Raw genomic sequence first — 12,439 nt, 5'->3', positions numbered from 1 at the left:
ATTTTGAATGTTTTTAAATGATTTCTTGTCATAGGTTTAGGCCTTTCATTATCGTATAACTATTCTGAACTATTTTAAAAATTTAATTAAACTAAAATGAAACTAAAACAAAAATTCTGAATTATTTGAATGGCCTGTCAATACTGAACTTATTTATGGACCTGCCTGTTGGGCAAAAATTACATCTATATTCTGATACAAAGAGATAAAATGCCAGACACTGATTTTCTATCAGGCATATTTGAGGGCGACTTGTCAAATGGAAGGGTCCTTTAACAACCCGGAAGTCTAGCTCTCACATGTTGTTGTGTACATGCACCGGTTGCCAGGCACTGCTATCACATTGTGTACCATTACAGCAAACTCTTGCTGTCATTAGACTCTTGGGCCAGAAAAAAGAAGATGAAAGTGGTCGCGTTAATAAGGTAAATGCGCTTCTTTGTTGTTGTAACTGTCTCGCAGTTCTGTTACTGATGTGTTTTGCTAACATGGCAGTGACAAGATCTCAGATGGTTTGCTGTGAATAAACGCGAGTTAACTTGTTACTGTGAGGTATAAGCTGTTTTATTTCGTCTGTGGCTTTGTTCAAAACCACATTATACATTGTCTGTTGTAGCAGTTCAAAGCTATCGACTATAAAGTTGTTTAAAAAAAAAACTGTGAAAGACCAGCACACAGCAGCTAACTTATGTTACTGGTAAGAATAGAGCATCCTCAGTATATTAAGTAACCCAACAGGCTCTTCATCACAGAATATTAATAAGCTTTACCAGATCGCTAACCGTGCACCCCCGATAATGCATAGCTCTGCATCTTAATGATTCAAGCACAGCTTTACATCTCTGCTATTTCTCATGCTGTTTTCCAGTGGGGGCAAAGACAGCTGCTACAACATGATGCAGTGTGTTGCTGCTGGGCACCGGATCGTAGCTCTGGCCAACCTCCGTCCTGCAAACACAGGTGAGGAAGATGTGCTGCTTGAGTTTATTTGATCTACAAGGGCAAGCTGTGCAATATGGGCCAGCCAGCTGCACTTTTAAGGACCAACAAACTAAAGGTCTGTACACAGTCATGGTACTGCAGAGCTTTATGTTCTGTAAACCCCACAGCAGTGTTTGCAGCATGCTAGCTGAAATGCTGTGGTTTAGGCTGCAGTGATTAGTCGATTAATTCAATAGTTTCTACATGTTTTTATCCTGAAATTAGCTTCCGGATGTTTGTTCAGCTATTTCCATAAAATTGCAACACCGCATACTCGTTACAGTTTATCAGACACATGATAAGTAGCTTATCACCTGACACTGGCCTAAACCTCTTTTCCTCCATGCCATAGATGAGTTGGACAGCTACATGTACCAGACAGTGGGCCACCAGGCCATAGAACTGTATGCTGAAGCTCTGGATCTGCCCCTGTACAGACGCACCATCCAGGGCTCCAGCCTGGACACCAGCAGAAACTACAGTAAGACAGAAGGGGATGAGGTGGAGGACCTGTACGAGCTGCTGCACCTCGTGAAGGTATGCCGAAGGATTTTCTTATCCAAGCGCTGTGAGTGGATGCTGCCTGACATTTGGGTGTCAAACGGGATTCTCTGGCTAAAAGGCTTTGATACTTGAGTTACACATCCCTCTTATTTTACACACACACACACACACACACACACAGAGTTACGAATGCATCAAAATAACTTAGTGATACTGCATATATTTACACATCATTACATCATTCCAAGTACAAACAAGTACAAACAGCCGTATATGGCTCCTCAGAAAATATGTGGGTTTGTTTTCTGTCCACTTTATTCACCCTCTTCTTTTTCCATGTACAGTACAATACAGTATGGTCTAAACCTGATACAGTACAGTCAGGTTGAATAATCCCATTCTGAGGTATGTGTCACAAAAAATTCTGCTCTTTAAAGTGCCTTTTGATTTCAGTTTTCATTTGTAATGACGAGTTTGGATGTAAGTAAAACCTTTCAATCAGTCATTTCACATAAATTATCAGTACTTTTCTGCTATCATTAAATTCAGCAGCACACAACTGCCTACACATTACATCTTAAGAGGTACATTTAGATCGGCCAATTTTTTATACTATATATTTATATTTTTTTTCTTGTTTTATTTATGTCAAAAAGTAGAGCAATCTGAACAATAGAATGTACTGTGCACAAATCTACACATGCACAAATGTATCATGCACCTAAAAACAACTGTACAGGAGTGACTGTACACGACTTCATTGATAAACTCAAAGCAAAATGAACAAATTGAATTAATTAATGAAGCCATCAGACCATAAATGTAGAGTGAAATGCAAATTTTATTTCCACACATAATGTCAGAGACTTCACGCATTAATGAAATAGAGGGTGAATGGTATTCAGGGTAGTATTACAATACACCATAATTATGTGAAGTCACTGTTGAAATGCTTCATTGAGCGTATACAAAAGCAGTCATCGTTTTGACTCCTTGCCACCACTGACATATGCTTGACTGCTTTTTAGTGAACAAGCTCTCAGAGCACTACTAAACTTCTCATCTCGGCTAAGGTTCATGACATATGTCACACTGTGGAGATGTTTTACAAGTCATTCTCTGTGGATTCAGAGTCACTTAGTAACCCATCAGCACTGTCTTGAAGAGACCCTGCTTGTCTGGCTTCATCTGGCCTGCTGTACACTAACAGTCCTTAGCACCTATTGTAAAGTGCAACAGAGCTACTCGGGAGATTAAAAAGCCATGTTGGTGCTTTTAGTCTGTCTTATTTAGTATGTCTTGATTTCACTTTCAAAGTGGAGTAAGTTTTCCTTTTATCTTACTCTGGGAAAATAGTGTGCCTGTTGTATCAGTTAATGAAAGTTTTATGTGTGAAGTTGGAGTGAGGTGCCCTTCAACAACTGGCTTCACAGGACAAATTCCATTCTTTTTTTTATCTCACTTGACAGAAGATCAGATGCAAAAATTAATCACCAAATTAATATTTCATCAAATACCACTTTTGCCTGGACGTTGAGAAAATATTCATTTGATGCCAAATTATGTATGAGACCTCGGTGGTCTGACGTGGTGCAGGGTGGCTGACTGACAGGCTGGAGACAACTGGGTGTGCGTTTAATACACCACTGGCACTGCCTGCCTACCTGACCGCCTGCAGCCATGAGTAGACTACCTGGACGCACACTTCATAAGCAGCAACAGCTCTCCCTGCTGTCAGCGCAAACAGGGTGTGGGATTGATCCTGTGTAACACTTTTTCCCCTCTGCACCCCAACACAACCTCTCATTTTAGCTTGCAGCATCAAAATTTAAGAGCCTCTTATGGGATGATGGATAGGAGTTTGTTGTTGAGATGGGAGCTGGCTTGACGTGGTGAAAATGGGGGGGCAGGGGGACTCTGTGGAGACATGTGCTTCCGGAGCTGAGGGCTGCTCCAGGGCCCCTGCGTGTCCGCACACCGCCTGGGTGGCAAGGGCCAGTCAGCCTGCCTCGGGGCATTTCGCGCCCTCTGCCTGACTTTCTTTGTCGTCTTCTGTATAAATCGCAGGCTTTACACACGCGGCTACATGAGAAAGCTCTTGTTTGTGTGTTTTCTTGTGAGTACTCGCACATTCACGCTGTCCAGATTCTGTTTTTTGGGCTCTCATGAGTATTCACTGTTAAACAGTGGACATCTCTCTGGTACATGATGCAATATACCATCTCTGCCCACGGTCAGGGCTCTAATTGCAAAGGGCTGCTAATTTCCCATTTCCAGGGCTTCTCTGGTCTGACCTCACCGGTCAGACGGGCCATAGATCAGCGCAGTTGGCCTCCCATGGGGCCCTCACGGGCTAGCAGACCTCCAGTTGTCTCCCCATTTACCCCTCTCACCGTCATCAACAGACCTGCACCATAAACAACAGGCTTCCTCTCTCTCTCATTGAGTGACGCCAACCATAAGAACACAACTTTCTTATCTCAGATTTCAAGTTACCGCTGTCTGAAATTGCTTTTGTTTTGACATTCTTGCTAATCTTTACCATTTTTACCACACTGTGAAGAGTAGTAAAGTCATTGCATCCTCTGTATTTAGAGCACAATTCTGTCAGAGCATCTCAAATCTCCTCTTAAAAAGTCACGTATTATGGTCACACGCATTTATTTCAAACACATATGCCTGGTTTAGTAGGGAAAAAAAGATGTTTTTTCACCATAAAGTTTGTGGTGTTGTTGATTGGTGAAGGAAATAATAGAAGGGGGAGAAAGAGAGAGAGGAAAAAAACACTTCTTTTGATAATGAGCTGTTAAATCACCCTTACTGGAAAAGAACAGTTTTAGCATGAAAAAAAAAATGTGTTCTGTTTGGAAAGTGTGATATTTTGAAAGATTTCTTTCTTGCAGTTTGAATTAATTAGAAGTTACAAGATTATATTTGGCAAATGACACTTGAGCATAGATGAAAGATTTTTTTTTTTTTTTCTCAGATCCGGAGTTGATGAGTTTTAAGTGGATATTTTTCTCTCCTCCTCCTCCTTTGCACTGCTGGCTACACACCCTAGCGTGAGCCAACAGTGCCATCTACGGATCAGTCCCAGAAGCTGACAAACCAAACAGGCTCTCTACACTTTGGCCTCTCGGAAAATGTTTGGAGCCTTTGAAAAGATTCAAAGGAAGAGATCATATTCTTCAGAACCATTGTTGATAGAGGGGGGGGGTGGGAGCCCAATTATTATAGAAAAAAATGAGCCGTCCATCCCCTGGCAGTCGTGATAATGGCAGAATGACAATGTGGCCCTATCGTTGGCTCCTTTGCTCTCATCGCTGGCTGTCTATGGCAGTGTGTCTTTGAAGTTTGTAACCTGATAGACATGCAAGCCACTGCGTACCCCGTCCCATCCTGCTAGGTGCTGATCTTTGAACCCGCTCTTTGAGGGGGAGAAATAACAGTTTTGTCAACGGCGGGGGGGGGGGGGGGATTCTGCACTTTTGGACACGTATGGCTGTAAGGATATATTTTCAGAAAACAGATGACGTCCTTGCGTCCTCTGCCAGGCTTCAAAGGCAAGCTCGAATACAAACATTGTGTAAAAGATAAGTCTGTAATATAAAGCATTTTGATTTGTAGCTCGGAATTTAAACACTCTCCCTTTGTTCACATCAAAGTATCCTTGTTTGTGTGGATCCTGAAATTGGATTTCGTTGTTTGTGTGTCCATACTTCATGTGTGGTTGGTCTGCTCTCCTCTGCTGTGATCTGCTCTGATGTGTGATACAGATCAACAGTGTCAGTCACCCCTGGCTGTAACGCCAGTCCCCCCGAAGGCCTGCAAAACCCCTCATATTAGTCATATCACATCCCTCAAGTCCTTTATCCTTCTCTCTGTGCTCTGTGACCTGACACAGTGGCTCTTTATGCCCCGTGACCCTGCTTGTGTGTGTGTGTGTGTGTGTGCCCGTGCACGCTCGTGTGTTCAAGGTCAGGTCAAATCGGCCCTCTGTTACATGATAACAGGTCTATCTCTGTTCTCCTTACACACCTCTGCCTCTCTCTTTTTTGCCCCAGTTGCCTTCTTTCAACACTCTCCGGTAGAGAGAAGCGCTCTCACTGCTCTCATGCACACACACTCTTTTTCTCTCTGCCGAACCCAACAGCAAATCACTTAATGCTACACACAAACGGATGCTTTTATGTATTTTTATGTTTTCTTTTTTTTTTGCAAGATATTTTGTATTTTTAAGTTGTTTTTTGGCAGATAGGGCATTTTGCAGCACAGAGACACTGGGCCTTGCAAGCAGCACAGCCTATAGGGCACGAATGGCAGGGAGTTTGGGGAAGATGCAGCTAGTGCTTCAATCACTTGACACAGCAATAGATAATGTATAAAAAGATAGTGACTCCGTTGCAGCAACTCTGCAGCCTTTGAGCTGATGAATAAAGACAAAGACATTTAAGCTCATTAGAGTGATGAGGAACAATAGATGATATCTATGCACACGTTCCCTTCTGCCAGCTCTAATTAGCTGCACTGTGACATCTCTGTCGTACTGAGACCCGGCTTTGAGAACGATGGAAATGTTACTTTCAAATCTAATTTCCCATCCTGTAATGCATTCAACTTTTCAGAAACACAACTTTTTTTTTTTTTTTTTTCAGACTTCTTTTATTTTTTCGGATAGCTGATATCACAGGTCAGTTAACGCTCAACTTCCTCCCTCCCCTCTTTTTATCAAGGCAGTATTTTTTTTTTTTTGTTCCTGGAGACGTCTGTGAAAAGTCTTGGAGAGGTGCGCTGAGACCTTTAGGGCTTTGTAGATGAAACATTCCTTTCCGTTGGTGTGTGTTAAAACACCCTGTTTTTAGTGAGATAATCCTCTTCTTAAACTTGCACACCCACTTCCCCCCCATCCCCTGTTTCTCCTGACCTTTATTACACACACACACACACACACACACACACACACACATACACACACTCCCCCCTCATCCTCAGTCTCTACCGCCGCTCCATTATCGACATCAGCAGACAAGATTGGGGCCCTCTGAGATCGCAGAGGCAGTCTGTCCACAAGTCCAAACATTCTTTTTCATTCCTCCCTCTCCCTCGCTCCTTCTTTCTTTCTTCTGCTGGCATCTTTGTCTCCATTGTGTTGTCGTCGCACTTTCATCCGGACCCTTCAGAAGCCTGGCACTGCGTTGTTGCGAGTGCCCTGATGGAGGTGTATCCTGCTGCGAGGAAAGGAGGAAGAGGAGAAAGAAAGGAGCAGAGAGGAGGAGGAGGAGGAGGGGGGAAGAGGCTGGCTGGCTGGCTGGCTGGCTGGCAGGCAGGCGGACAAATCTCCAGTTGAACCAGGAGCTCTGCAATATTGATCAGGGAGCTGAGGTGTTGGGAGACGAGTCGTCGAGGAGGGGTGTGAACTATGAAGGAAGGGGAGGGGTGGTCAAAATCAAACACGCAGCCTTTCTCTGATTACCGGCATGGTGCAGCATTAGACGTACATTGGGGGCCCAACAGGAAAATGGATTTCTTTAAAAAGCTGCTTAATACATAAATCATGACCTCTGGGGTCACAGCGAGGGTTTAGGAGATCAGATCAATAACAAAGCTAATGCGAGCTTGTTGTAGCTGGTTTGTGGTGCAGAGAGACCTCTAAATGGTGTTACTGGGTGTAGCTTACAAGCAGTCTAAAACCGATGGATAATCACTTGGTTGAGAGTTTTGTTTTCTTACATTTTCAGGACAAACGTCCTTATATGTGAGCACGAGCCAGTATAGATTCCTTCAAACAGCTGTCTCTCTGCGTCACCTCTCCATGTGATGGCCATTGTTATCTTTTCCTTTGGTCTGAGACTGCATGTATTTATGTTGGTCGCCACAGTGGCAGTGGGGTTGAGATTGCAGGCTTGTTTTGCACATGAGGAAGGATAGCATTAGCGCTGAGATAATGGCACTGTGTATTGTTCGCTGGCCGTGTGGAAGTGGTGGGACAGGATCTATTAGATGCAGGCCCATTTCCCTCCAACTGACGCTAACAGTCCCCACAAACATTAGATAAAGAGCCTAGCCTCAAGCCTTTGTAATTTGTTTGTATTTTTCTGCTTAATGTACTTTGCTCAATCTTGTTTAGCGATGATGGAAGCTGATAGCCTTATCTCGCCTTGCCAAGGGCATGAGCCACTACCACTGCTTGGTTGAACATTGTTCCGATGAAGAACATGTGTGTGTGTGTGTGTGCGTGTGTGTGTGTGTGTCTGTGTGTGTGTGTGTTATGGTCTTTTCTCCCCCCTCATTTTATTTTGATGCACGATGAATTGTAGATGCATCTCGAGGTTATTTGCATTTGAGATATTGGCTAATATGTTCTTATATGCACTGATGTAAATGCACCATTATGGAAAGTGCGTTACTCTAATTTCTCTTTTGTTTGATTGCTCATATTAAAACTTGATCTGTGATCATTTTCTAAGTCTGGCCAACCAAATTTGATTTCAGCGTGTGTTCTGTCATTTTTTCTTCAAAATGCCTTTGGATGTCCTTCCTTTCAAAACAACTGCTACTTTTGATCATCAGACGTCTATTGTTACATCTTCACTGTCACCCTGAATATAAATATTTTTTCACTTGCTGCTTTCTCCTCTTTTCCAAAAGTCGGATTTCAAGTTTTGCACGGCTTCCACCGGCTCCATCTGATTCGAGCCAGTTGTTTTGACTGTGCGGCCCCGTTTGAGAGTGTGAAGGATAATCCAGCCATTTAAGAAAAACAGTAGTCACTGAGGAGGTTGGACGTGTAATAAAACCTTGAACTCACCAGTATCAACAGCTAGTCAGGCCCAATACTTCCTGTCTCAGAGCAGACAGCTGAGCAATAGTGCTAAGTCTTTCAACTCCCTGCCATTTATCTACTCCAAAATTAAGAGGGCTTTTATGTCTTGTTTTGTGAACCGTTCCCCTCAAGAAATATTTGTGGCAGGCCCCATCACCTCCCGCAGCTAAAGTCATAACCAGCCGTAGAAAAACACTGTCTGGAGTCTGGAGAGTGGGTTAAACCAGCATCGCTGCTATATTTTCCCCCAGTCTCTCTCTGGGGAGGGAAGGGCGGGGAGGGATCGGGGTTGGGGGGGGCTTCATGATGTCGGTTGGCGCTATGCAGGATAGAGGACAGGAGAGCCAAGATGCCAAGAGCCTGGAACCTGACCTCACCAGAAAAACATTTGCATTTTGGGGAGTGTGTGTGTTTGTCGGCCAGTGCGTGACTGTGTGTGTACATACATGGATGTCGGTGCATGCGCGTGCGTACGCCCTGTGGACGAGGTGGTTGTTACGGACCATGAAAAGCAACTGACATAGTTTACCTCTCTGTGGCATGAGACTCCTTCTTTGATTCTATCCCACTTGCTTTCTGGAAGCGGCTTCCTGTCTCAAACACTTTTGCCTCTGTCAAGTGGGAATGCTGCTATGACAGAGCTGGGATTAAGACTTTGTTTTATGCCCCACAGAAAACTGTTGCCGATGCTTATTTATTGGAATACCTTATCCTTTTAATGGTGAGGGCCGAGACCTTGAGTCTTTTGGAGGAAGTCACGTGATTTCCTGTGATCTTAAAAAAAAACTCCCGGTTGATCGTCTGAGAGCAGCGGCACAGAATGACAGTTTATTTAATGCAGAAACAGCCATTAAAATATTGCATTTTTTAAAAGCCAGTAATAACTAAACTTGTCTGCTTGAATTGCAAGTATTCATGGACATCGATAAACGACCTTATGTCTCCCCGCTGCTTCTCAACATTTAGTTTTCCATGCATGTAGATATGGAAAGCCTCCTTGTCCTTGGCCTGCTGAAACTAGGGCTTTGTGCTTGCTTTGGCCAAGGCCCTCTCCCTCCCTGCCTGACGACTGGCTGGGCCTGTGTTTACGTAACCATATATATCTGAGAGGAAACTCGTGAAACGTTAATCTCTCTACTTTTTAACCCTGATGAATTTCTACATTTTCCAGCTGTGCGGCATGGCATATTTATGCTCAGGCTCTATCACTGAAAACAGCTCTGTCATTGTAAATGAATCACTATGCAAGACTAAAGAGTGTGTGTGTGTGTGTGTGCGCGCACTTCAGGCTAGGAAACTGTACAAATACAAACTCAGCCATGAAAAGCTGCAGTAGTACTATACCTTCATGGATAGAAATGTTCAAGCTTCTTTTTCTCTGGAAGCAAATGAGCGCATGTCGGCCTGTCACTTGTCACATTGCTGTGGGCTAAGCGTCCCTCACTCATCACGTTGATGAGACAATGTCTCATGTCATATCCTCTGTTGACTGGTCACACCTGCACCGTGGCCTCAGCGGAGGATAATACTTTCCCCTATTCTGCTTCCTCTCTCCCCTTCTTGTAACTCTGACCTGCATCGTCGCAGGAACCGCTCGGGGTATTCAGGTTTATGAGCAGCTGGCTTTGTGAGCAGTTTGTTTTTCTTATTCTACCACTCTGTATGGTTGAGGACTGACACGTGGTGAGTCATCTCGCCAGCCCATCCACGAGCACAAAGGAAGAGCCCGTCTTTCAACGGCTCCTTCAAACAGACAGCCCCACCAATTTACCAAAGGGAATGTCTCTGAAAGCCTTTGAGAACAAGGTTTTGGCTCATGTTTGTTTTACAAAGACATTTGCTAAGCTTGCATGTCCATTTGTTGCTTTATTTTGATGGCTTAGACATTGTACATGGTCTTTTAGCCTCAGTATATATAAGAAGCATATAATCTTGTAAGCATTGGGTGTAACTTAAAACATTATAATTGGTCCAAACTATATCCTGTACCTTGTGCGCACCTCGTCCACATCCTATCCTTCCTTCTCCGACTCTGGGAGTCACCTTGGTGTACAACTGTCCGTACAGAATGGTAATGAGGAAGCTGATTTAAAACAAATAACCAGTGTCTCCTCCTACTAAGCTCACGCTAAGCTTCCTGTCAGTTTGGCATGTCTGAGTTGTCAGGACAGCCCAACACGCCCCGGGACTATGTCCGCATTACATTAAACACAATCGCTTGACCCTAGCTGGCCCTACCCCCTGTACCACATCTACTTGAGCTGCTACATCAGGGTCCGACCCCCTCTCCGTGTTCCCACCGTGTAGGGGAACAGGGGAGAACAATCCCATTACATTACAACAGGCCCAGAGCTGATCTAATGGAGAGAACATTAAAACCATGTCGCGTCCAGTCACTTACTTGATGGATCCTGGGAGAGAGGGACGAAGAGGAGGAGAGATGGCGAGGAGAAGGAATGTCGGGGAGAAGGGGGGAAGGGATAGGAGGGTGTGGGGTTAGAGGTGGTGTCAATATGACAGTGCGGATGCGGCAACTGGAAAGCTTGTGATGGTACCCCGGTGCCCTTGAGCAAACTGTCATTCAAACCACTTTAATTAATTTCTCCACGTTATCTTCCTCCCCGCCTCCCTGCCATCACCCACAAGCATGCTACATGCAGGAGGCTGGGATATAATAGAAAGTACGCGTCAACAACTTTGGACTCGATAAAAAGAGGATTTTGTGATGGAAATTTGTGGCCTTAGGTCTGTAATAGCCAAGATCTGCCAACGCTGGCTTCCGAGTTGTCAGAACAGGCTGAAGCAGGCATGTTGGAAACCCACCATTTTGCAAAATGGGGCTTTGCATTGTTAGGGTGTATAATTAAGACCTCATTGTGACAGCCATTGAGAAAGCGCTAATGAGGGTTCTGATGTATTCCATATGAATATGAATATTGAATTTTTAATATTTTATGGCTTTCTAATTGCCTTGGTTGCTGTTAATGGCTTTGACTGTTGAATATTACCCAGACTGAGTGTGTGGCGTGCGTAAGTACCTTTAAGCTGAGCGCTGATGAAATAGCCACAGTCTCAAGCCAGACTCTTCGCCCTTTGATTGTCTTGTATGTATCTTTGGGCCAGATACATATCGTGACTGAAGGCATGTCTGTGACTGTGAATACATTCGAACCACTCTTTTATTCCCTTACCAAGATGAATGTATATATAATTACAAAGTATATCACACACACTACCTTGATATAGAGTTTAATGGCCGTATCGTTTCTTTGTGGAGCATGTCTGCTGGCCTTAATCTTCCCCACAGCTGACATCTTAATAACTCAGCCCTCGCCATCTATTTCCACGGGAGACATCCGGATGTTGGGGAAGGATTAGTTTAATGAATTTGACAATTAGTAACAGAAGTTAATGACTGCATGGGGCTAAGTACCCTGATGGACATGGCTGGGGGGACTGAGGGCTTCCATTGCTCTGGGCAATAGATCCTCATTAATAGCTTTTCTGCCTGCTGGAGAGGACAGGGGAAGCCAGGCCAGGCCTTTGTTTAGTCTGCCTCTGAAGGGGCTGCTAGGGGGTTGCGCTGTTGCACAACGCCACGCCAGAATTAGTCCCGCTCTGGGCGTGAGTTAATGCAGGGCCTCAGGTCCTGGATCAGGTGAAGCTTCCTTTAATGAGCTAGGGTCATTAAACGTTGAAAAAAGAAAAGTGACATGGAATTGGGGCGGGCAGGGAGCTCTTTCTTTGGTTCCTGTGCCAACAGTCATGAGGAAAGAAAAGTGGCTCGCGGGTCACAAGAGTCCTGATGACCTCTGCCTTGATTTATCGTTCTGTTAGCTTCTTACCCGGATTCCACCTTTAATGCAGTCAAAACATCGTTTAGCCAGATAGCTCTCATAAAGATTTTATTATTATTTATTATTACACTGTGCTTCATGAGCTACCTTGTCGGTTTGTCAGGTATTCCCACTATAAACCATTTTGATAAATTTTTCAGCTACCATAAAATCAAAGTTTGTATTTTTTATGGCGTCATGAATACACATGAAACAATTCCCATAAAGTCCATCAATTCAGATTTATACATACATATACCACTTCTTCACAATAATTCATCCTACCTTTCCCACA

At 44.0% G+C, this 12,439-nt stretch overlaps 1 protein-coding gene across 1 annotated transcript in view; it reads left to right on the top strand.

The window, feature by feature from the left end:
• The first annotated feature begins 318 nt into the window (after nucleotides 1-318).
• The window catches only part of dph6 (diphthamine biosynthesis 6), a 55,727-nt gene continuing 43,606 nt past the window's right edge, over nucleotides 319-12,439 (top strand). Inside the window, exons 1-3 of the mRNA XM_076747912.1 lie at nucleotides 319-425; nucleotides 869-960; nucleotides 1,334-1,518. Of these exons, the coding sequence (XP_076604027.1) occupies nucleotides 403-425; nucleotides 869-960; nucleotides 1,334-1,518 (300 nt within the window). The 5' untranslated portion in view covers nucleotides 319-402. The remainder of the gene's footprint in view (nucleotides 426-868; nucleotides 961-1,333; nucleotides 1,519-12,439) is intronic.

The sequence above is a fragment of the Chaetodon auriga genome, chromosome 14 (assembly GCF_051107435.1).
Source record: "Chaetodon auriga isolate fChaAug3 chromosome 14, fChaAug3.hap1, whole genome shotgun sequence".
Classification (NCBI taxonomy): domain Eukaryota; kingdom Metazoa; phylum Chordata; class Actinopteri; order Chaetodontiformes; family Chaetodontidae; genus Chaetodon; species Chaetodon auriga.
Note: the sequence above shows the minus strand (reverse complement) of the source record. Positions and strands in the feature narration are given on the sequence as shown.